The 24,267-nt window shown below is 38.4% G+C and overlaps 1 protein-coding gene across 1 annotated transcript in view; it reads left to right on the top strand.

Moving 5' to 3' along the window:
- LOC133655280 (regulator of G-protein signaling 3-like) overlaps positions 1 to 24,267 on the top strand; it is a 378,581-nt gene that overhangs the window by 264,825 nt on the left and 89,489 nt on the right. The window contains 4 exon segments of the mRNA XM_062055278.1: positions 3,987 to 4,238; positions 4,240 to 4,593; positions 4,595 to 4,642; positions 4,644 to 4,922. Coding sequence (XP_061911262.1) covers positions 3,987 to 4,238; positions 4,240 to 4,593; positions 4,595 to 4,642; positions 4,644 to 4,922 — 933 coding nt within the window.

Raw genomic sequence — 24,267 nt, 5'->3', positions numbered from 1 at the left:
AGGCAACATATGATGCAAGTGTCTATATTAACTATAATAGCCTACTATCAAAATGACATTAAAAGTCTTATATAAGTGTTATAATGAAGGCAACATATGATGTAAGTGTCTATATTAACTATAATAGCCTACTATCAAAATGACATTAAAAGTCTTATATAAGTGTCATAATGAAGGCAACACATGATGTAAGTGTCTATATTAGCTACAATAGCCTACTATCAAAATGACTAAGTTTCGCAGGCTGAAGCAAATCTTTGTTGACAGAAATGTTGAAGTGTAATATTTATTCTACACATTTTTACAACATTAGAACCCAAATGTAAATCAGAGGCTACCTAGAAGGTGAGATAACTCCTGGAAATGACTGGCTTTTAATGGCCAAAGGTATAGATGTGTGTGTCCAAGTTAAAGGAAACAGCAGGCTGTCTTCTTTTAATGGAGTTATTACAATCTTTGGCAAGCCGGGTAATGTTTGCTGTGGTCTGGAACAACGTGGCACACAAACAACTATCAGAAATGTTTAATGAGACATGCAAAACTAAATTATATACAAAGAGGATACAATTAAAGCCTATTAAATGAGCTCAAATATACCTACAAACGAGGGATAATGATGCAATATGTACATACAGCTAGCCTAAATAGCATGTTAGCATTGATTAGCACTGACCAAATATGCCTGATTAGCACTCCAACAAGTCAATAACATCAACAAAGCGCACCTTTGTGCATTCACGCACAGTATAAAACTTTTGGTGGACAAAATGAGACAGAGAAGGAGTGGAAGATTTTACATGTTAACAAACTGTTGCGTCACAGTCCACACTATGGCAAGTTCAAGAACCGCCAACAATAGTAGGACAAAACGATGTTCACCAAATACTCTTATCAGTGAAGCATACACACAAACATATTAAACAGTGGGCTTTCTAATAATTGGGAAGATTTGTGTCATGTTTGTCCTCAAACAAAAAACATACTAAAACAAAACAATTATTTTCCCCCCATCTTTTTCCATTTTCAATCCTTTTTTATAACATGCCTGGCTTTGGGGTATTGTGGTCATAACTTGCCAATGTATCGTACAAATTTGAAAGAATTGGACTTTGACATTTTAAAATTCAACATGACAAAACTCCTTCTTTTAGGAAAAAATCATGTGTATGCATGGAGTAACAACAACAATGATGGCCAAAAATACAGCAAAACTACTGAAGGACAGAAAAGTCAGCCTTTATCCCCCGAGGGTTAAGATACTCGAGCAGGCACAAGATATTAAAAAAACGTTAATTTGATCCTAAACGGAACAACATGCTTTTTGACGACGTTTATTCGATGTCAGGTTGTGACGTTGATTTGACCTTTGAAATTTGGTCATTTCCCAACCAACAACGTGGATCCAACGTTGGACACCATCGTTGTCTCGATTTACAAATACATCGGTTTTGCAACGTTGTTTGCCAAATAATCAACGTTGTATCTATGTCTTGTAAATAATCAAATGTAAACAATCAAACAATCAAATGTAGACACTTTTTCTTACACTTTTTCTTATACTTTCTGATCTCTCTCTATGGCCACTACTTGCTATATATATCCTACCAAGTCAGTCCTACACTGTTTCAATGTCCATTTCTCTGATGATGCAATTGTTGATGCTGATTGTTGATGTCTGAAGTGTTGATACCAACCAAACCTACTCCCCCCCCCCCCCCCCCATCCATATCCCACACCGGATTGTAAATAATGTAAATAATTCAATGTATATACTCTGATGATTAACTTGTGTGATGACTGTATTATGATGTTAGTATACACTACCGTTCAAAAGTTTGGGGTCACCCAAACAATTTTGTGGAATAGCCTTCATTTCTAAGAACAAGAATAGACTGTCGAGTTTCAGATGAAAGTTCTCTTTTTCTGGCCATTTTGAGCGTTTAATTGACCCCACATATGTGATGCTCCAGAAACTCAATCTGCTCAAAGGAAGGTCAGTTTTGTAGCTTCTGTAAGGAGCTAAACTGTTTTCAGATGTGTGAACATGATTGCACAAGGGTTTTCTAATCATCAATTAGCCTTCTGAGGCAATGAGCAAACACATTGTACCATTAGAACACTGGAGTGATAGTTTCTGGAAATGGGCCTCTATACACCTATGTAGATATTGCACCAAAAACCAGACATTTGCAGCTAGAATAGTCATTTACCACATTAGCAATGTATAGAGTGTATTTCTTTAAAGTTAAGACTAGTTTAAAGTTATCTTCATTGAAAAGTACAGTGCTTTTCCTTCAAAAATAAGGACATTTCAATGTGACCCCAAACTTTTGAACTGTAGTGTATATTTGATAGTATTTGATAGTATATATCTGTATCATGAATCAATTTAAGTGGACCCCGACTTAAACAAGTTGAAAAACGTATTCGGGTGTTACCATTTAGTGGTCAATTGTACGGAATATGTACTTCACTGTGCAACCTACGAATACAAGTTTCAATCAATCAATCAATTGTGCCTTTGCTGTGATGGAAGTGATTATTTTTAGCATAGTGAAGCGACTCCACACTGTGTATGGAGACATCCAATTAGCTGCTAGCCGCTTTTCAGCTGGGGTACTAAAAATACTGTCAGCCAGAGTTGATCGCCATTATAAGGATCCCTCAGGCGGTACTGCATCAAAAAGAGACATCAGTGTGTAAAGGATATCACAACTTATATTCAATTGAATAGACTGCAAAGACAAGATACTTAATGCTCGAACTGGAAAACTTTGTTACTTTTTTGCAAATATTAGCTCATTTGGAATGTGATGCCTGCAACGTGTTTCAAAAAAACTGGCACAAGTGGCAAAAAAGACTGAGAAAGTTGAGGAATGCTCATGAAACACTTATTTGGAACATCCCGCAGGTGAACAGGCTAATTGTGAACAGGTGGGTATAAAAGCAGCTTCCGTGAAATACTCAGTCATTCACAAACAAGGATGGTTGAGGGTCACCGCCTTGAGAACAAATGCGTGAGCAAATTGTCGAACAGTTTGAGAACAACATTTCTCAACCAGCTATTGCAAGGAATTTAGGGATTTCACCATCTACGGTCCGTAATATCATCAAAAGGTTCAGAGGATCTGGAGAAATCACTGCATGTAAGCGGCAAGGCTGAAAACCAACATTGAATGCCCGTGACCTTCGATCCCTCAGGTGGCACTGCATCAAAAAGCGACATCAATGTGTAAAGGATATCACCACATGGGCTCAGGAACACTTCAGAAAAACCGCTGTCAGTAACTACAGTTCGTCGCTACATCTGTAAGTGCAAGTTAAAACTCTACTATGCAAAGCGAAAGCCATTTATCAACAACACCCAGAAACGCCGACGGCTTCGCTGGGCCCGAGCTCATCTAAGATGAACTGATGCAAAGTGAAAAAGTGTTCTGTAGTCTGACGAGTGCACATTTGAAATTGTTTTTGGAAACTGTGGACGTCGTGTCCTCCGCACCAAAGAGGCAAAGAACCATCCGGACTGTTTTAGGCGCAAAGTTCAAAAAGCCAGCATCTGTGATGGTATGGGGGGTGTATTAGTGTCCAAGACATGGGTAACTTACACATCCGTGAAGGCACCATTAATGCTGAAAGGTGCATACAGGTTTGGAGCAACATCCAAGCAACGTTATCATGGACGCCCCTGCTTATTTCAGCAAGACAATACAAAATCACGTGTTACAACAGCGTGGCTTCATAGTAAAAGAGTGCGGGTACTAGACTGGCCTGCCTGACCGGCATTATAAGGTATTAATCGGCAATGGCGATCACATACCTTTTCACGAAAATTGTCCGAGGCTGATCGTGATTGATTGACACATTCTTATCAAACACAGCAATTACAGTTCATCATAAAAAATGTTATTGAACAAGACCTTAGCAACAGAACCAATGTTGTAGTACAGTTCTAACCTGATCACTTGTCTCTTGTTCTGTCCCCACAGATGTTGGAGCCAAAGATGGATGCCCCCCCTTGCGAGTTGGGTGGAGTCGGGGCGGACCGAGACGGCGTTTGCCTCCACCGGCCGCCACGGGGCTCCGAAGGCGAGGAGAGCAGCCTGTACCCGTCCAGTCCCTCGGAACCCTTGACCCTGAGCAGCTCTCACCCCTCGGAGCCGCTCACCCCTCTGCATGAGGTGTACTTGCCCCTCGGTAGCCTGGGGGGGTCCGAGGAGCGGCATAAGGTGCCGCCCACAGCCGCCGCCTTCCACCGAGGGCGAGGACTGGAAAAGTATGGAGGGACATGAGATGGAGATCTGGAGAGAGGACAGGAGAGAGTACGAGGAAGAGGACGGCGTGAGCAGGAAGAGCGAGTTGGAAGAAGACGAGGTCAACTTCGTGGTGTCCGTCCCAGACGAGGACAACGCCTCCGAACCGCCGGACACCAACGCCCCGCCTTCGTCCTCCTCGTCCTCGTTCGTCATCCCCGAGCTGCGCCTGGACCGCTCCTTCAGCGCCGACGCCCTCTCCTCCACCAACACGGACGAGGAGGAGTACGACGAGGAGGACGAGGAGGACTCCGAGGAGGAGGACGAGGAGGAGGACGAGGAAAGAGGACGACAGCGACGACGCCTACCTGGAGCGCAGCGACAGCAAGCTGGCGCTCCATGGTGGAGGGCGCCACCTGCGAGAAGCACGGCGGCGGCGGCGGCCTGAGCGTGCAGAACTCCCTGCGCCGGCGCACCCACAGCGAGGGCAGCCTCCTGCAGGACCCCCGCACGCCGTGTTTCACCTCGGACAACGCCATCAACTGCCTGGAGGCGGGCGGGGCGCGACACAAGGGCGGCTGGACGCTTCCCTCGCCCAAGACCCTGAAGAAGGAGCTGACCAAGAATGGCGGCTCGATGCATCAGCTGTGTATGCTCTTCTCTGGCAGGAAGGTAAGCGCATCCTTGCATACCTTTTCAAACTTGCTTGTGGTCAAAATGTAAACAAACATTTCTAATCATAAAAATGATCAGTGACTTGCTACATTGCTAGGACGTCTTACCAAATCACCAAAAAATGATTCCCGGGCGTGGCCACCGCTGCTGCTCACTGCTCCCCTCACCTCCCAGGGGGGTGAACAAGGGGATGGGTCAAATGCAGAGGACACATTTCACCACACCTAGAGTGTCTGTGACAATCATTGGTACTTTAACTTTAAATTTAACCTCTTAAGGCCCAAGCTGTTTGTTTACATGTTTTTTTATTTCTCTTTGCTATATGGGCTTATTGGACCCTAATTAGAATAAAAACAAAAAAATCATCTTTTTATATGATGTACTTAGTCCATAAGTAACAAACGTGTAGTTCATGTGTAGTGACATGCAAATTTTTATTTTTACACTTTTTTTCCTCCAAATTCCATTGTATGTTATGCTCTTCTGACACCACCAGATGCAGTATAAGTGTCCACATAAGCGGCCATAAGACCCCAATTCAGTAGTGTACACCAGTGGTTCTCAACCTTTTTTCAGTGATGTACCCCCTGTGAACATTTTTTTAATTCAAGTACCCCCTAATCAGAGCAAAGCATTTTTGGTTGAAAAAAAAGAGATAAAGAAGTAAAATACAGCACTATGTCATCAGTTTCTGTAGAACTTTCTGTATAAATTGTATAACAGTGCAAAATATTGCTCATTTGTTGTGGTCTTTCTTGAACTATTTGGCAAAAAGATATAAAAATAACTAAAAACTTGTTGAAAAATAAACAAGTGATTCAATTATAAATAGAGATTTCTACACATAGAAGTAATCATCAACTTAAAGTGCCCTCTTTGGGGATTGTAAAAGAGATCCATCTGGATTCATGAACTTAATTCTAAACATTTCTTCACAAAATAAGAAATCTTTAACATCAATATTTATGGAACATGTCCACAAAAAATCTAGCTGTCAACACTGAATAATGCATTGTTACATTTCTTTTCACAGTTCTTTTTGACAGACATTTAAAAAAAATCTCACGTACCCCTTGGCATACCTTCAAGTACCCCCAGGGGTACGCGTGCCCCCATTTGAGAACCACTGGTGTACACAATTTGGAAATAAGAGCTAAAAGGTGCTGTCCACGCATGTGGCCACTAAGCCTTTAGAGGTTAACTTCACTTGATGGCCGCCATGTTTTTTGATTAGTCTTGATTAGTGTTGTAACAATACCAATATTTTGGTACCGGTACTAAAAAAATTCGGTACTTTTTGGTACTTTTTCGGTACTTTCTAAATAAAGGGGACCACATTGCATTATTGGCTTTATTTATTTATTTATTTATTTTAAATCTTAGGGTACATTAAACCACAAGAGAGTGTTTTACATTTAGAAAAAAATAATAATAATATGACTCCTTTAATACGCCCTATAATCCGGTGCGCCCTATGGTCCGGAAAATATGCTAAATGTTTTTGTTTTGTTAATAAAAATCAAAACACTGCCACTTCTGCCGCAACTTGCTTAAAAAAGCTTCTGTAATTTCAGACATTTTACACCGCAAAAAAATCACTGAAAAAGCCCACAAAATCTTGGAAGGACTGCATTTTGAACTCAACCCATAGGCTCTGTTCTGTGTAAAATCATGTTTCCTGTTCCTGTAGTTGTGGGGATGCACGATAAAACATGTTCACAGTTGACACTGCAAACATAAACATGACCCTGAAATTGGAATAAATGATAAATAAATGGGTTATACTTGTATAGCGCTTTTCTACCTTCAAGGTACTCAAAGCGCTTTGACAGTATTTCCACATTTACCCATTCACACACACATTCACACACTGATGGCGGGAGCTGCCATGCAAGGCGCTAACCAGCAGCCATCAGAGGCAAAGGGTGAAGTGTCTTGCCCAAGGACACAACGGACGTGACTAGGAAGGTAGAAGGTGGGAATTGAACCCCAGTAACCAGCAACACTCCGATTGCTGGCACAGCCACTCTACCAACTTCGCCACGCCAAATGGAGCATTGTAAAAAACAAACAAAAAAAAAAACATGTAAAAAAACAGTTAAAATGTTAATGCACTACTCAGTGGCCTAGTGGTTAGAGTGTCCGCCCTGAAATCAATAGGTTGTGAGTTCAAACCCTGGCCGAGTCATACCAAAGACTATAAAAATGGGACCCATTACCTCCCTGCTTGGCACTCAGCATCAAGGGTTGGAATTGGGGGTTAAATCACCAAAAATGATTCCCGGGCGCGGCACCGCTGCTGCCTACTGCTCCCCTCACCTCCCAATCCGAAGCTTAATCCACGAACACACACATTTTCATGCTTTCACCGTTCCCGGGATGCCTCACTGACATAATACCTTCTCGAAGCGCTGAAGGAACTCTAGACGTGACCTCAATCTGACTCCAAATTCCAAATCAAATTTTACTCTTTAAAACCTACAACCCAGAGCCTATCATTTTCTCCCCCTGGCTTTTTGAAAACAAAGCTGACCTTTTTGTAAAGTGGTGATGGTGTGGGTTCGATACACACTGCATAAAAGAGCTGACAAAATATAAGATAAAAAGACTAGATTTCAAGAAAAAAAATACTCAAATTTAGTGAAATTAATTAAATAAATGTTACTTCAAAGACACCCTAAATTGAGATTTGTATATCTACAAGTTAGCAGGACTTTAAAAAAAATATAAACAAGTACTTTATTCTGAAACAGGCATTATTCAATTTGCATATTAAGCATTCTTGGAATTGACATTTTTTTGTATTTTCTTATCAGTTATTTTCTACATTTTAACATTTTTAAACTAGAATAGACAAATTCAGAGTATAATGTAAAGTCAATGACTAAAAATAAGTCAATTGCTATTAAAACTATAGGGACATTTCTAGAAATACAATTGTAAATCTTGGCAAGTGGCAAATAATTTCCACTGCACGGGGTGGGTCTGAGATGGTATCATGTCCATGAGGAAGGAGGTTTTTACTTCATGACGTCATGAAAAAACTTTAAAAGTGACCGTCTGAATGCATATTCTCTCAAAGTGAGGAAGATTATAGATTGTTACCATATTTGGTGCTCATATACAGGCCTCACAGACTCATATTGACATTAAACATAATTAAATAGTCAATTCTGCATAATAGGGGCCCTTTGGTCATACATTTATTATTATAGTTATAGTTTGGTGTGCAAGTGTAATGCTCTAAAAAACTAATCTGTAGAACAATTAAACTATTATTGAAATAACAGTAAGTTTATTTAAATGCAATGTATCTTTCCACCCATGGAAATGTCAGCGACACAAGCTGAATTCATGACAAGAGTGACCTCAAGTGGTAGTAAAGAGTAATTGCATCCTTGTTGTGTTTCTATGAAGGAGGATGTATTCATTTTAAGCAAAAAAAAACTAAACACAAATGGAGCATTGTAAAAAACAAACAAAAAAAAAAACATGTAAAAAAACAGTTAAAATGTTAATGCACTACTCAGTGGCCTAGTGGTTAGAGTGTCCGCCCTGAAATCAATAGGTTGTGAGTTCAAACCCTGGCCGAGTCATACCAAAGACTATAAAAATGGGACCCATTACCTCCCTGCTTGGCACTCAGCATCAAGGGTTGGAATTGGGGGTTAAATCACCAAAAATGATTCCCGGGCGCGGCACCGCTGCTGCCTACTGCTCCCCTCACCTCCCAGGGGGTGAACAAGAGGATGGGTCAAATGCAGAGGACAATTTTCACCACACTTAATGTGTGTGTGACAATCATTGGTACTTTAACTTTAACTTAAATGTGTGTGTATAGATAAGGAAAATAAAAAAAAACCAGACATGCACACACACACACACACACTTGCACATATATGTATACATCCATATATATATATACACTACCGTTCAAAAGTTTGGGGTCACCCAAACAATTTTGTGGAATAAGAACAAGAATAGACTGTCGAGTTTCAGATGAAAGTTCTCTTTTTCTGGCCATTTTGAGAGTTTAATTGACCCCACAAATGTGATGCTCCAGAAACTCAATCTGCTCAAAGGAAGGTCAGTTTTGTAGCTTCTGTAACGAGCTAAACTGTTGTCAGATGTGTGAACATGTTTGCACAAGGGTTTTCTAATCATCAATTAGCCTTCTGAGCCAATGAGCAAACACATTGTACCATTAGAACACTGGAGTGATGGTTGCTGGAAATGGGCCTCTATACACCTATGTAGATATTGCACCAAAAACCAGACATTTGCAGCTAGAATAGTCATTTACCACATTAGCAATGTATAGAGTGTATTTCTTTAAAGTTAAGACTAGTTTAAAGTTATCTTCATTGAAAAGTACAGTGCTTTTCCTTCAAAAATAATGTGACCCCAAACTTTTGAACTACCTATATATATATATATATATATATATATATATATATATATATATATATATATATATATATATATATATATATATATATATATATATATATATGTGTGTGTGTGTGTATGTATATACATTTTCTCTATTACTTTCTCTTCCCTGGTAAACACGGCACTTTACGTTAGGGTAAAAGTATGATGCAGTTTCAACAACCGTCCAACAGAGGGAGACATTCATCTCAGTATGTCAGCGGTCTAATCTCACTAAACCAGGGGTTTACAACCATTTTTGTCTTATCTGAGCTACTTTTATACAAAATAAAAATGTCTACTAATTTTTGTTACATTTTTTTTTTTAAATTCATATATCTTATTTCAACTCTAACAAAGATACACGTTTTTTTCCAGAGCATTAACACATCACATTTTGTTTTGATTGATTGATTGAAACTTTTATTAGTAGATTGCACAGTTCAGTACATATTCCGTACAATTGACCACTAAATGGTAACACCCAAATAAGTTTTTCAACTTGTTTAAGTCGGGGTCCACGTAATCAATTCATGGTATTAAAACATTTTGTTCATCAGCATTTCATATTTCAATGTGCTTGTTTTTTTAATCACCATTCAAGCCACATATTGTATTTATATGACTGGCAACATCTAAAAGGAAGCAGATCACCTCTCAAACAGTGCAGTGATTGTATTTATGCTATTGTGTGGCTCTTTCCCCCACTCTGCAAGTTTGTGTTTGTGTTTGTGTCTACACTACAATGTGACGTGTTTCACAACTTGACTGAGTTATCACATGCTAAGTGAAATGCAGAGTGGCCATTATCTCCGTGCTATTTATATGTTTCAACTTCAACACCGGCAGCCAGAGAAAACACTCCATCAATGTTGGGCTTCAGAGGCCCGGGACTCCTTCGGTATCTATTTGCTTTTGCAGCCGGCTGTCAGCGCATTCAGCAGCCTTAAATGGCATTGTGAGTGTATACAAGTGTGTGTGTGTGTGTGTGTGTGTGTGAGAGAGAGAGTAACTCGACCACCCGTCATGCACACAGACAGCTAGCACTATTCAATGTCACGTGTGTCATCGCACTCACACACTTGTTATCACTGTATATCTTCTCAGGGGACATATTTTACAGTATCCCGTGCACAGCTTTGATAGCGCGTTTTATTTCTAAAGCGTCCCTTGAGACTGTGATGAAAATGCTTGCTAAAATGTGAAGTGTGTACTTAATTTGAAGACTCATCAATCCATGTCGCCAGATCAATCAGTTCTTACATATTAGAGAAGAAATGACTATTTCATTTTGTAGGCTGCAGCTTGCATGCACACATACAGTAGGAAGGGGATTGATTGTTTAACTGACACAGGAAACGTGACAAATTTCCACGTTAGCCGCCAGACGGCAATAGAGTGTTGAAAGTCTTACAATGTGTTTTGTGGCAATTTTAACATTGACCACATCGTCAGTTGCTATGTAGAGTGGCACTTTTCATCATTTTCAGAAGACTGCATTACAAAAGGATTGACCCCCCCCCTCTTCCTCTCACACAAGATCCTCCCAGGAATGGGGTATTATGAATCCGTTTCGTACTGCATATCCGCCAGAAATACACGACTGTCAATTTTCTTACTAATACTAACATTGTGATTCTTTTAAATCCACTTTTTACTATCTTTTACATACTTAATTAATAGGAATACCATCAAAAAGAAGCAATTCCATATTACAAAATAAGTTATGCAACATGCACAACTAAGTGCATCATTAAGGATTTAGTATATGGTTTTAACCCTCTGGCACGTACATAATTTAATAGCAGTAGAGTAGCGCCAGGATGAAAAAGTCCTCAAAAGTTTTTTGTTTTTTTTAGATTTATTTAAAAGAAGAAAAAAAAATCTAATCTCTCAATCAACTTCAGTCCCTAAAAATATTTAAGATGTCATGTTTTTTTGGTGTTTTTTATTTTTTTATTTTTTATTTTTTTAAACTGATTATGTCATGTGTTTTTATTTACAAAAATGTACATATGCGTTATCAATATCTAGTAAATGTCAAAATGCTGAGGTCTAAATAAATGGGCATTCAAAGGGTTAACAAAACAAAACAAAAATATTTTGACATGTTTGCTATTTTTATTTAGGACTGATGCTGATTAAGAGAAAAAAGGTAGAAAATGTTTTTATACACTCGGGATGTGAATATTAGAACAACTGTGAATATTAGAACAACTCACCATTTGGTTCCGATTCTTGGGGCGACGACTCGATTTCAACACAATATTTTATTCTCGACAAAGTGCAGCCGTGGCATAGTCCAACCCTCACTGAAAACGGGCTCGACTTACTCCCGGAAATGTGGACCAAGCTCTGACACTGATCATACAGGGAGCAGACCGCTACAATCAGGTGGTCCAATACCCCATACTCTCTGAGCCCTCCCCACAGGACGTCCGGAGGGACACAGTCTCCTCCAAGTCCACAAAGCACATGTAGAATTGTTTGGCAAAATCCCATGCACCCTCTAGGACCCTGCAGAGAGTAAAGAGCTGGTCCACAGTTCCACGACCAGGACAGAAACCACACTTCTCCTGAATCCGAGGTTCGACTATCCGACGTAGCCTCCTCTCCAGTACATCTGAATAGACCTTACCGGGAAAGGTGAGGAGTGTGCACCTGCGATAGTTGGAACACACCCTCCGGTTTTCCTTCCTAAAGACAGGAACTACCACCCCGGCCTGCCAATCCAAAGGCACTGCCTCCAAAGTCTACGCAACTTTGCAGAGTCTTATCAGCCAAGACAGCCTCACTGCATCCAGAGTTTTAAGGATCTCTTTCAACTCCAGGGCCGTGCCATCTAGGAGCTTTTTAACTACCTAGGCAACCACAGCCCCAGAAATTGGAGAGCCCACCCCAGATTCCTTAGGCACTTCTTCCTCATAGGAAGATGAGTTGTTGGATTGAGGAGGTCTTTGAAGTATTCCCTCACTGATCCACAACATCCCAAGTCGAGGTCAGCAACACACAATCCCCACCATACACGGTGTTGATAGCTTACCCCTCTTAAGGCGGCAGGCGGTGGTCCAGAATTGCTTGGAAGCTGTACCTAAGTCGTTTTTCCTGCCTTTCCCAAACTCCTCCCATGTCAGAGTTTTTGCCTTTGTGACCGCCAAAGCCGTACATCGCTTGGCCTGTCGGTACCTGTCTTGTGCCTCCGGAGTCCCACGAGCCAAAAGGAACCAAAACAACTCCTCCTTTAGCTTGGTTCTGGGATTACCGCCATAACAGGCACCGGAACATTGTCCACTCAGACTTAATATCCAGCACCTCCCACGTAACATGTTAAAAAAAATTCCGGAAGTGGGAATTAAAACGGTCTCTCTGACGGGAGACTCCAATAAACGGTCGCACAGTGCATTTGGGCCTGCCAGATCTGACTGCCGTTCTCCCCCACCATCAAAGACAACTCACCACTAGGTCGTGATAGGTTGAAAACTCCTCCCCTCTCTTTACCCGAGTGTCCAAAACATGACATTGCAAATCTGATGACAACCACGAAGTCGATCATCGAACTGCGGCCTACAGTGTCCTGTAACCTAGTGCACATATGGACACCCTTATGTTTAAACATGGTGTTCTTATGGACAATCTGTGACGGGCACAAAAGCCCAATAACAAAACACCACTCGCGTTCAGATCTTGGCGGCCGTTCCTTCGAATCACGCCTCTCCGGGTTTCACTGTCGTTGACAATGTGAGCGTTCAAGTCCCCCAGCAGAACAAAGGAATCACCTGGGGGAGCACTCTCCATTACCCTCTAGGAATCCAAAAAGGGCGAGTACTCTGAACTACTGTTTTGGTGCGTAAACGCAAACAGTCAGGACACGTTGCCCCAGCCGGAGGGAAGCTACCCTCTCTTCTACCGGGTTAAACCCCAACATACAGGCTCTGTTTTGCCACACCTGCTGGTCGCCTCTCACTGCTTGCAACGCCAGAGTGGAAGAGAGTCCAGCCCCCTTGGAGAAGACTGGTTCCAGAGCTCTTGCTATGAGTCGAAGTAAGTTCAACTCGTTCCAGCCGGAACTTGTCCACTTCGCGCACCACCTCAGGCTCCATACCCCATAGCGAGGTGACGTTCCACGTCCCAAGAGCCCGTTGCTGTAGCCATGGAACAGACGGCCAAGGGCCCTGCCTTTGAAGTCCTCATTGCACCCAACCTCTATGCCCCCTCCGAAGAGTGGTGAGCCCATTCAAGGGGGGACCCACGTTGCCTCTTCAAGATGTGCCGGGCCAAATGGGGACAGGCCCAGCCACCAGGGGTTCGCCATCGAGACCCACCTCCAGGTTTGGCTCCACAGGGGGGCCCCAGTGACCCGCGTCATCTGAGTCCTTGTTTGTATTTTTTCACAGAGGTCAAATCAAAACAGATCATTGGTTACGAAACCTGCTTATGGGGCGGCACAGGTCAGTTGATAGAGTAGCCGTGCCAGCAACTTGAGGGTTCCAGGTTCGATCCCCTCATCCGCCATCCTAGTCACTGCCGTTGTGTCCTTGGGCAAGACACTTTACCCACCTGCTCCCAGTACCACCCACACTGGTTTAAATGCAACTTAGATATTGGGTTTCACTATGTAAAACGCTTTGAGTCACTAGAGAAAAGTGCTATATAAATATAATTCACTTCACTTTCTGATGTGTGACGTATGCGCGCAGCAAGTAAGCCCGGAGATGGCCTAAAAATGTATATAAACAATTAAAAAAATAATAAATAAAGAAAATTGATTCTTGAAAATTATGAATCTACGTAGAATCATAAATAAGAATCACAATTTTTTACTTTTATCTCCTAAGGACTTTTTCCTTGTGGTGCTACTCTACTGGGCTAAATTTACTTGATGTATGAAGGAATTTAGATAAAAAAATATTGAAATTGAACATGAAAAAAATCAATCCATTCCGACTAACACAACCAAAAATAAGGCAAAAAGAGAGCAAAAGTCCCCTAATAGGACGGAAAAGTCCCAAAAAGGGTTCAACTAAATAATGCACTGTGATTAATATATAGCCTTTTTTAATTTACTATTAAATCCTGTGTTTATAATATTCAACCAAATTATGGAAACATTCTTGGTGACAAATTCAGTGCTTTCAAAGCCTGCTGATCGCAAATGAGTGAGCCACTTAAAAGAATGGACACCCGACATAAATCATCGGCGAGGACCTCCTGGTGCCTGTCACCCCGGCCAACCTCTCGCCCGCAAGTGTTTACGTTGAGCGAAGCGTCATTTTTTCCGCTCTGCACCTTCTCCTCTCGCCCCGTGACATTTTTAGCGAGCGGAGACCAGAGGCGGACGGAGAACACGTCAACAGTGATTTCATTGCCTGACGCAATGTAGTAGTAGTTACGGTAAAAGCTCCAAATAGAGGTCCCTGTAGGTTTTACAAATATGGCATACTTGCCAACCCTCCCGTTTTTAGCGGGAGACTCCCGGTATTCAGCGCCTCTCCCGATAACCTCCCGGCAGAAATTTTCTCCCGACAAACTCCCGGTATTCAGCCGGAGCTGGAGGCCACGCCCCCTCCAGCTCAATGCGGACCTGAGTGGGGACAGCCTGTTCTCACGTCCGCTTTCCCACAATATAAACAGCTTGCCTGCCCAATGACGTCATAACTGTAGAATGATCGAGGGCGAGTTCTTGGTTTCTTATGTGGGTTTATTGTTAGGCAGTTTCATTAACGTCCTCCCAGCGCGGTAACAACACACAACAACAGCAGTCACGTTTAGTCTACCGTAAAGCAGTTCTTCTGCCGTAAACAGCAATGTTGTGACACTCTTAAACAGGACAATACTGCCATCTACTGGATAGCCTCCAGAACACTGAAATTCAAATATTTATTTTATTTATATGTATAATAAAATAAATATATATATATATATAGCTAGAATTTACTGAAAGTCAAGTATTTCATACATATATATATATATATATATATATATATATATATATATATATATATATATATATATATATATATATATATATATATATATATATATATGAAATACTTGAGTTGGTGAATTCTAGCTTAAATATATTCCCCTCTCAACCACGCCCCCAACCACGCCCCCGCCCCACGCCCCCGCCCCACGCCCCCGCCCCAAACCCCGACCACGCCCCCCGACCACGCCCCCCCCCCCCCCCCACCCCCCACCTCCCGGTATCGGAGGTCTCAAGGTTGGCAAGTATGAAATATGGGCTTGAACAGCTGTGGCTGTAGGCAACCCTCTTATGTATTTTTGTTGTAATTAACTCCTTAAGATGGCAGTAGCTGCGTTTGAAGTATCCGCCAGCTTTATCTGCCTTTTTTTTTTTTTTTTACATCATGGCCAGGGGACTACAGATGAAAACTAGCCTTCTGGCTAATTTTGGCTTTTTTAACCAAGTGTAGTCATGTGTTTTATGAAATTAAACTAACCAAATCTAATCTAGCTGTACTTGCCGTTTAAAATGTTACTAATAATACTAAAGATTATGAATGGAAAAAGTTTTTCTTTTCACTTTCTCATGCACTCCAAATTATTATTACAGTTGGGTCAAAAAACGAGTATACAGAATATATTGAGTTTACAATTCCTCAAACACTATTTCCAACTATTGGCCGCTTCCATTTCAGGTACTACATTATAATTAAGGTGTGAGGTCGTCCCGCCATGATTTTGCAGGCTTTTTTTTGTAAGTGTTGCGGCCTAAAATGCCTGAATTCACAGCAACTTTTCAAAAAGTCACGGCAAAAGTTGTGACGTTTTAAAGCTTATTTTTGTCCGTAACGTTGAATCAACTTTTTATGAATTTGTTATCAACGTTCCTTGTAACATTGACCTCAAAAAGCACAGGATTTCTACAAAAATTGTAAAACAAATATCGTATTTTCCGGACCATAGGGCGCACCAGATTATAAAGCGCACTGCCGATGAAGCAGGTCTATTCAGGTCTATTTTCATACAAAAGGCGCACCGGATTATAAGGCGCATTAAAGGAGTCATATTATTATAATTTTTTTCTAAATGGAAAATACTTATCGATGGAAAAATGCATTTTTAGACAACATGATTTGCCAGAGCGGCTAGGAGACAGAGAGTAACAAGCGGTAGAAAATGGATTAGAAAGGACAGATTTAAAAAAGTAATAATTAAAATTTTAAAAACATATATATATATGTTTATGTATATATATATATATATATATATATATATATATATATATATATATATATATATATATATATATATATATATATATATATATATTAAAAAAAAAAATTATTTACTTTTTTTTATTTATTTTGTATTTTTTTAAACTTTTTTTTTAAATATTTTTTTTTTACTTTTTTGTATTTTACAAAGGACAGATACACAAAATGATATATATATATATATATATATATATATATATATATATATATATATATATATATATATATATATATATATATATATATATATATATATATATATATATATATATATATATATATATATATATATATATTAGTGATGTCCGATAATGGCTTTTTGCCGATATCCGATATTCCGATATTGTCCAACTGTTTAATTGCCGATACCGATATCAACCAATACCGATATATACAGTCGAGGAATTAACACATTATTATGCCTAAATTGGACAACCAGGTATGGTGAAGATAAGGTCCTTTTTAAAAAAAATAATACAATAAAATAAGATGAATAAATTAAAAACATTTTCTTGAATAAAAAAGAAAGTAAAACAATATATATATATATATATATATATATATATTTATATATATATTTAAAAAATAATAATTATTTACTTTTTTTAATTTATTTTGTATTTTTTAAACTTTTTTTTTTTAATATTTTTTTTTACTTTTTTGTATTTTACAAAGGACAGATACAAAAAATTATATATATATATATATATATATATATATATATATATATATATATATATATATATATATATATATATATATATATATATATATATATATATATATATATATATATATTAGTGATGTCCGATAATGGCTTTTTGCCGATATCCGATATTCCGATATTGTCCAACTGTTTAATTGCCGATACCGATATCAACCAATACCGATATATACAGTCGAGGAATTAACACATTATTATGCCTAAATTGGACAACCAGGTATGGTGAAGATAAGGTCCTTTTTAAAAAAAATAATACAATAAAATAAGATGAATAAATTAAAAACATTTTCTTGAATAAAAAAGAAAGTAAAACAATATAAAAACAGTTACCTAGAAACTAGTAATGAATGAAAATGAGTAAAATTAACTGTTAAAGGTTAGTACTATTAGTGGACCAGCAGCACGCACAATCATGTGTGCTTACGGACTGTATCCCTTGCAGACTGTATTGATATATATTGATATATAATGTAGGAACCAGAATATTAATAACAGAAAGAAACAACCCTTTTGTGTGAATGAGTGTAAATGGGGGAGGGAGGTTTTTTGGGTTGGTGCACTAATTGTAAGTGTATCTTGTGTTTTTTATGTTGATTTAATTAAAAAAAACAACAACAAAAAACGATAACGATAATAAAAATCCGATACCGATAATTTCCGATATTACATTTTAAAGCATTTATCGGCCGATAATATCAGCAGGCCGATATTATCAGACATTTCTAATATATACAGTATATATATATATTTTAACTTGAAAAAAAGAATTTTTTTTTTTAACTTTTTTTTTTCAATTTTAGAAAGGACAGATTGAAAAAAAATATTTAAAAAAAGTTTTTAAAAAAAAGTATATCTTTTTTAAACTTGGGACTTCCCGCGGGCCGGATTTTGGACGCTGGCGGGCCGTATGCGGGCTGTAATTTGGGGACCCCTGGTCTAGTGTGTTCTCACTGTACACTGTCCTTGTTTTTTAATGCCTTTAAATAAAACGTATTGTTATTATTATGAAATAGCCATTAAAGTGTTGCTTTAGGGATGCATACAATAAAAAATGATTAATTTTTACCATAGCGCGAACATAACAAGGTGACATGAGGCCACGCCAAGAACAAAAATCCTTCCTTATTTACACGTAACACTTCATTTTCCTCCTGTCTCAACATGCTGCATTTTTGCTTCTTGCCAAACGTTCGACGCTCATGGGCGGTGAGATATTTGTTTGAAAAGCGTGTAAATAGCCCGTCTTAGCAGTGGAAAGAGTTGCAGCACGCTGGGCGTTGAGGTCGTCATGGCGGCGTGTGAAGCAGACGCACAGGTCGGAGCAAAGAGGGCACACCATATCGTAAGTTGCCTTCGTGTGCGTGAGTGGATGACACAGAATGAGTGCGGTACTAAGTTAGTGTAAACGTACTGTAGGAATTCCCGCTCGTTGACTTGCATCGCAATACATTTCCCAGCAGGCGCAAGACATTGATACAACGTTGATTACACATACAAGTCCTTTAAAACCGACTTTGAAACGTTGCAAAATAGTTGTATTTGTAAATTGAGACAAAATTGATGAAAATGACCACATTTTAATGGGTCAAATCATCTTCACAAACTGACATTGACTGAACGTCGTTGTGTTGGTATTGGTTGGGAAATGACCAAAATTCAATGGTCAAACCAACGTCAGAACCCAATATTGATTAAACGTCATCAAAAAGCATGTTGTTACAACGTTAGGTTTGAGTTTCTCAACGGCAGGACCTAATTCGACCAGTGACGTTGTTGTAGTGCACACTTGTCAAACTCAAGGCCTGGGGGCAGGCCTGGCCCTAACCAACCTGGCGCCCTAGGCAAGATTTTAGGTGGCGCCCCCCCACATCGGCAGTGAAGTGTATATACTCACAAGAAACCGAATAGCTTTGTCTTTGACCTTTTTTTTTACTTAAAGAAAGCAAATCAATATATTATATGAGAATGTTATGTTATGATTATCTTTAACCGAATCACAGCAGTGCTCAAATTAAAAAACAGCATTCCCTCTCATGTGATATTGCTTAATTAACATTAATGATGTGCACTCTAACAATTAGGCTTACAACTATACCTAATATATAAAGGGATGGAAAAGTGACTATTACCTGCAGGGCAAACATTAGCTAAACAGAAGGCAATGACAATGTCAACAAAAAACACCTGCTTAAAAGATCTAATACAAATGTCCCTGAGGAATGTAAGGTGGGAGTACTGTAATTACCTAACGTTACATTATTATTTTCCATAACAATTTAGCCCCCTCCACAATATTAACCCGACGTTAAAACAGAACTAGCTATTTATTGATTAGCAATTGCTGAATCATGTAACATTAGCTTAATGCTAAAAAAGCCAGGTTACTATCACATTCTGTAACAGACAAATAATTTCATGTAGGCTAACGTTACCTACCTGCTACCTCTGTCTTTTTCTCGTTTCTCCTCCTCTTGTTTTCTCTTTTTTCTTCCCTGGGCACCTGACAGTTTTGGCCGTTTTGACATCTTGTGTTGAAGGGAGGGAAAGGAGGGGGCGCACCGTGCCTTTAATTAACGTGGGATTATTTTTTGTATTTAGAAATAATAGTACCAACTTTTTTTTTTTTTCTCCAACATTTGTGGCACTGGCGTGGCGCCCCCTGATGGACGGCGCCCTTAGCATTTGCCTATACGTCCTATGCCACAGGCCGGCCCTGCCTGGGGGCCAGATCCGGACCCGACACGTCATTTAATGTGGCCCGCCAAAGCCTGGGAATAATGTGGATACTTCATCTTTCTTACTAAATGTTTTCATTGTTTTCATTTTGACAGAAAAAAAAAATTTGGTAACACTTTAGTATGGGGAACATATTCTAAGTAACAAAGACTTAATTTAGAGTTATTTGGACACTAGGGGAACATATAAGGGTTAGGGTTAGGGTTACTAATAAGCAATATTTCTGAGGTTATTGAGGGAAGACTCTTAGTTAATGGCATACTGGTTGTATAATAAGGCCATGCAGAATAAGGCATTAATAACTACTTAATAATGACTAATTAGGAGCCAATATGGTACGAATTTGCATGTTAATAAGCAACTAATTGACTCTTAGTTAATGGCTTACTGGTTGTATAATAAGGCAATGCAGAATAAGGCAAACAATTGTATGTGATAAAAGAGAATAGGGAACAAGTTTGAATACTGTATTGTCAATAGCACTCACCATAAACAAATGGAAACAAATACAGTTAATACATGTGATTTGCATGAGGATTGGTATGGAGCTTTCTCAACTGTTTTCATTCTCTATGTTGTGCTCAGTTTATTGCCTAAACCATTGAGGGCCACATCGCAGTTATGGTTGCCCTCAGAGGGCCGCATTTAACAATGAGTAGTATATGAATATACATGTGTGTGTATATATATATTAACAATGTAAAATATTTGTATATGAATATACATGTGTGTAAATATATACAGTATATGTATAGGCTATTTCATCCCTACAAGCCAGTTTTGCAGGTTTATCTGCTCTTCAGGGGAGTTACAATATGTAATATATAGTCAGTATATATATTAAGGTTCTCAATGTATATTTTTGTTTGTTTGTTTGTTTTGTTTTAATCTGTCCTGTCTAACCACTTAGGCAAACCATATTGTGCATATTGTGAATGTAGATCTATATATAATACATTAGCAATGTAAAAAAATAGTTTTTCATAAACTGCAAAAAAAAAATCTTTAAATTTTACTTTAAAAACTGGCAGCTCAGTCACCAGATTTTTACAGTAAAAGCAGTGTTTTGTTGTTGTTGTTTTTTACAGCATATCAACAAATTTAATAAATACAATGGAATGGAAAAACAATACCACTGTTTTTAGCGGTAAAATTCAAGCAACAGAGCTGCCTTTTTTTTTTTTTTTTTTAACTGTAAAATCTTGTTTTTTGTTAGTATTTTAATGTTTTAGTGTTTTACTGTACACTGTAAAAAAAAATCCTATTTTTATGGTTAATTTACTCTAAATTTCTACTGTAATTTTCTATTTTTTTAAAATAGTTTATAAAACTGTAGAATTGAAGACATTATCTGTAAATAAACAATCCGCCTGTTATTTTAAGTAATATGCCAGTAATGACAAACTATATATATTTCAATTTTTTTTACAGAAAAATACCTAATTAATTATACATAGCATTTTCTGTTTTCTTAAATTACTTTCAAATTCATGTAAAATTACAGTAATTATCTTTCATTAAATATGTAGCTTGTTATATAAAAGTCTATGTCCATACTAACAATAAAGGTATTTTTCTGCAGAACTGTTTGCATCGTCACTTCACTAAAGGTGGTTGATCTTAATAATTTAGTAAAAATCTGTAAAATTACGATATTTTTCCGCTAAACGTTTAATGAACATTTCTGTAAATATAATGTTTTTGATCATTATTTGGTTTACAATGTTTTACTTTAATTTTATGGTTTTCGTTTGGCAGCAGTAGCTGCCAGTAGATGACCGTTTTTTTACATAATTTTTTTTTACAGTGTATATAGAAAAAAACAGTACCAGATTGATTTTAAGGTAAAAAAAAACACTCAGTCGGCGGAATTTAACCGTAAAATCTATTGTCAATTTTACAGTCTACAATTTGATTGATAATGTGTTTTGAAATCATAAGTCAGGCAGATATTTAAGTGCAGTATTTATCTTTATTTTAACAAAAAACATATTTTTGGAATACATGATAATATATTTGATAATATTGAATTTGAAAACATATGCAATTGCATGCAGGACATGATTTTTAATGTCAAAAGGGAAATAAATACGTTTAGTAAGAAAATATTAAGCATTTTATTAACGCATATTATTTCCAGGCTTTCGCGGGCCACGTAAAATAATATGGTGGGCCAGATTTGGCCCCTGGGGCCTTGAGTTTAACACCATTCAGTTCCTGTGATGCCAAATAATATTAGTACTATTCCTCCACTGTCCAACATCCTCACGCACTTTGAACGTTTTGTACCCGCAGGTTCCCAAAGTTGCACTTCAGTGTCTACTCCAGTGCGATAAGCACTTACTAGAAACTATTTTGGCCCCTAGAACAAAAAATATCCGTCTATTTTGGGGGGAAGTTACCTTTCAGGACACCGCTTAGTCAGACAAATGTGTTGTTGCGACAGATGTGCTGCACAGAAAACTGTGCAGCACATCTGGGCCTCGCTAAAAATAGCTTTGCCGAATAAATTCACTGGAAATTTATGGAAGAAATGGTGTTAATATGTGGGGATGATGAGTGTTAATCTTGTTTTGTCTCGATGGTTTTATGTAGACCAGGGGTCACCAACCTTTTTGAAACCAAGAGCTACTTCTTGGGTACTGATTAATGTGAAGGGCTACCAGTTTGATACACACTTAAATAAATTGCCAGAAATAGCCAAATTGCTCAATTTACCTTTAACTCTATGTTATTATTAATAATGAATGATATTTATCTTTGTGGAAACACTGATCATCTTAATGATTTCTCACAATAAATATATATAGAAACAGATAAATATCAATATGCAACACTTAATTTTTATATTTTCTCTAAGTGCACATTTTTCAAATTGAAAATTTTCAAATGATCACTTCTAAGACAGTCTTGTGAAATCACAATATCCCATTTTAACTAGCTAGCCACTAACATTTTTTAACGAATCATGAATTACTTTGCACCATGTTTGTACAAATAACTCATGTAAAATACAAAAGTCAACACTCAAATTTTTAAATAAATCATGTCACACTTTGAACTGGACACCAAATCTGTTCTTTGTCAGTTAGTGAAGACCAAGTCTTTAAAATATTTTCTTGGATTTTCAAATTCTATTTGAGTTTTGTCTCTCTTAGAATTAAAAATGTCGAGCAAAGCGAGACCAGCTTGGTAGTAAATAAATACAATTTAAAAAATAGAGGCAGCTCACTGGTAAGTGCTGCTATTTGAGCTATTTTCAGAACAGGCTAGCGAGCTACTAATCTGGTCCTTACGGGCTACCTGGTGCCCGCGGGCACCGCGTTGGTGACCCCTGATGTAGACAATGGTATTCATCAAGGACGGCACGTTCTGACACAGGCAATTGATCATGATAATCCCGTGATTCCCCAATGTTTACCCAAAGGCCGGCACGGGACAAAAGTTCTCCAGAGTCCAAATCAATGCAGGACGTACCCACTCAAACGCTAAACGGGCAACAGGTAAATATTTACAAAGAGCATCGCACAGTCAACACAATGTTCCGTCGGCCAAGTGAAACAAACTTAATTGCAACGCCGTTTTTGGCGTTCCAGTCGAGAGTTTGCAAAAAAAATGTTGCCGACAGCCGTCTTTCCAATAAACAGACGTGTGCTCTCCCACTCTAGATTTGGAACTGTTCCCGTTGACAAGGTGCTCTCATGGCTTATGATAAGTGCAGTTCACATTTTTGAGGGAGGGTTTAATTACAAGGGAACTGCAAAGTCAACAACTGTGGAAAAAAAAATAAAAATGCAGGCATTCCACAGAATAAACATTGAATTCACTTTGATCAGGTAGCGTTGACATGGGGTTGTTCAACCATCTCAACTTGACTGCATCAGAACCGTTTCTCTTGGAAGTATCATTTTAGGTGAAAATATTCAAGTCAGAAATGGTTTCAACAGAAGACTCTAGTTTGATACATGCGATATTTAATTCGGGAATCCATCGAAAATTGTGCAATCGCAAACATTTTGTCAGACGTTGCACAAACATTAGAAACACAGGATTTCAACATAATGGTTCACTTAAAAAAATGTTGTCGGAACTTGGACAAACGGAATAATTAGAGATGTCCGATAATGTTTTTTTTGCCGATATTCCGATATTGTCCAACTCTTGATTACCGATTCCGATATCAACCAATACTGATATATACGGTCGTGGAATT

Source organism: Entelurus aequoreus, linkage group LG08 (genome assembly GCF_033978785.1).
Source record: "Entelurus aequoreus isolate RoL-2023_Sb linkage group LG08, RoL_Eaeq_v1.1, whole genome shotgun sequence".
NCBI lineage: Eukaryota > Metazoa > Chordata > Actinopteri > Syngnathiformes > Syngnathidae > Entelurus > Entelurus aequoreus.
Note: the sequence above shows the minus strand (reverse complement) of the source record. Positions and strands in the feature narration are given on the sequence as shown.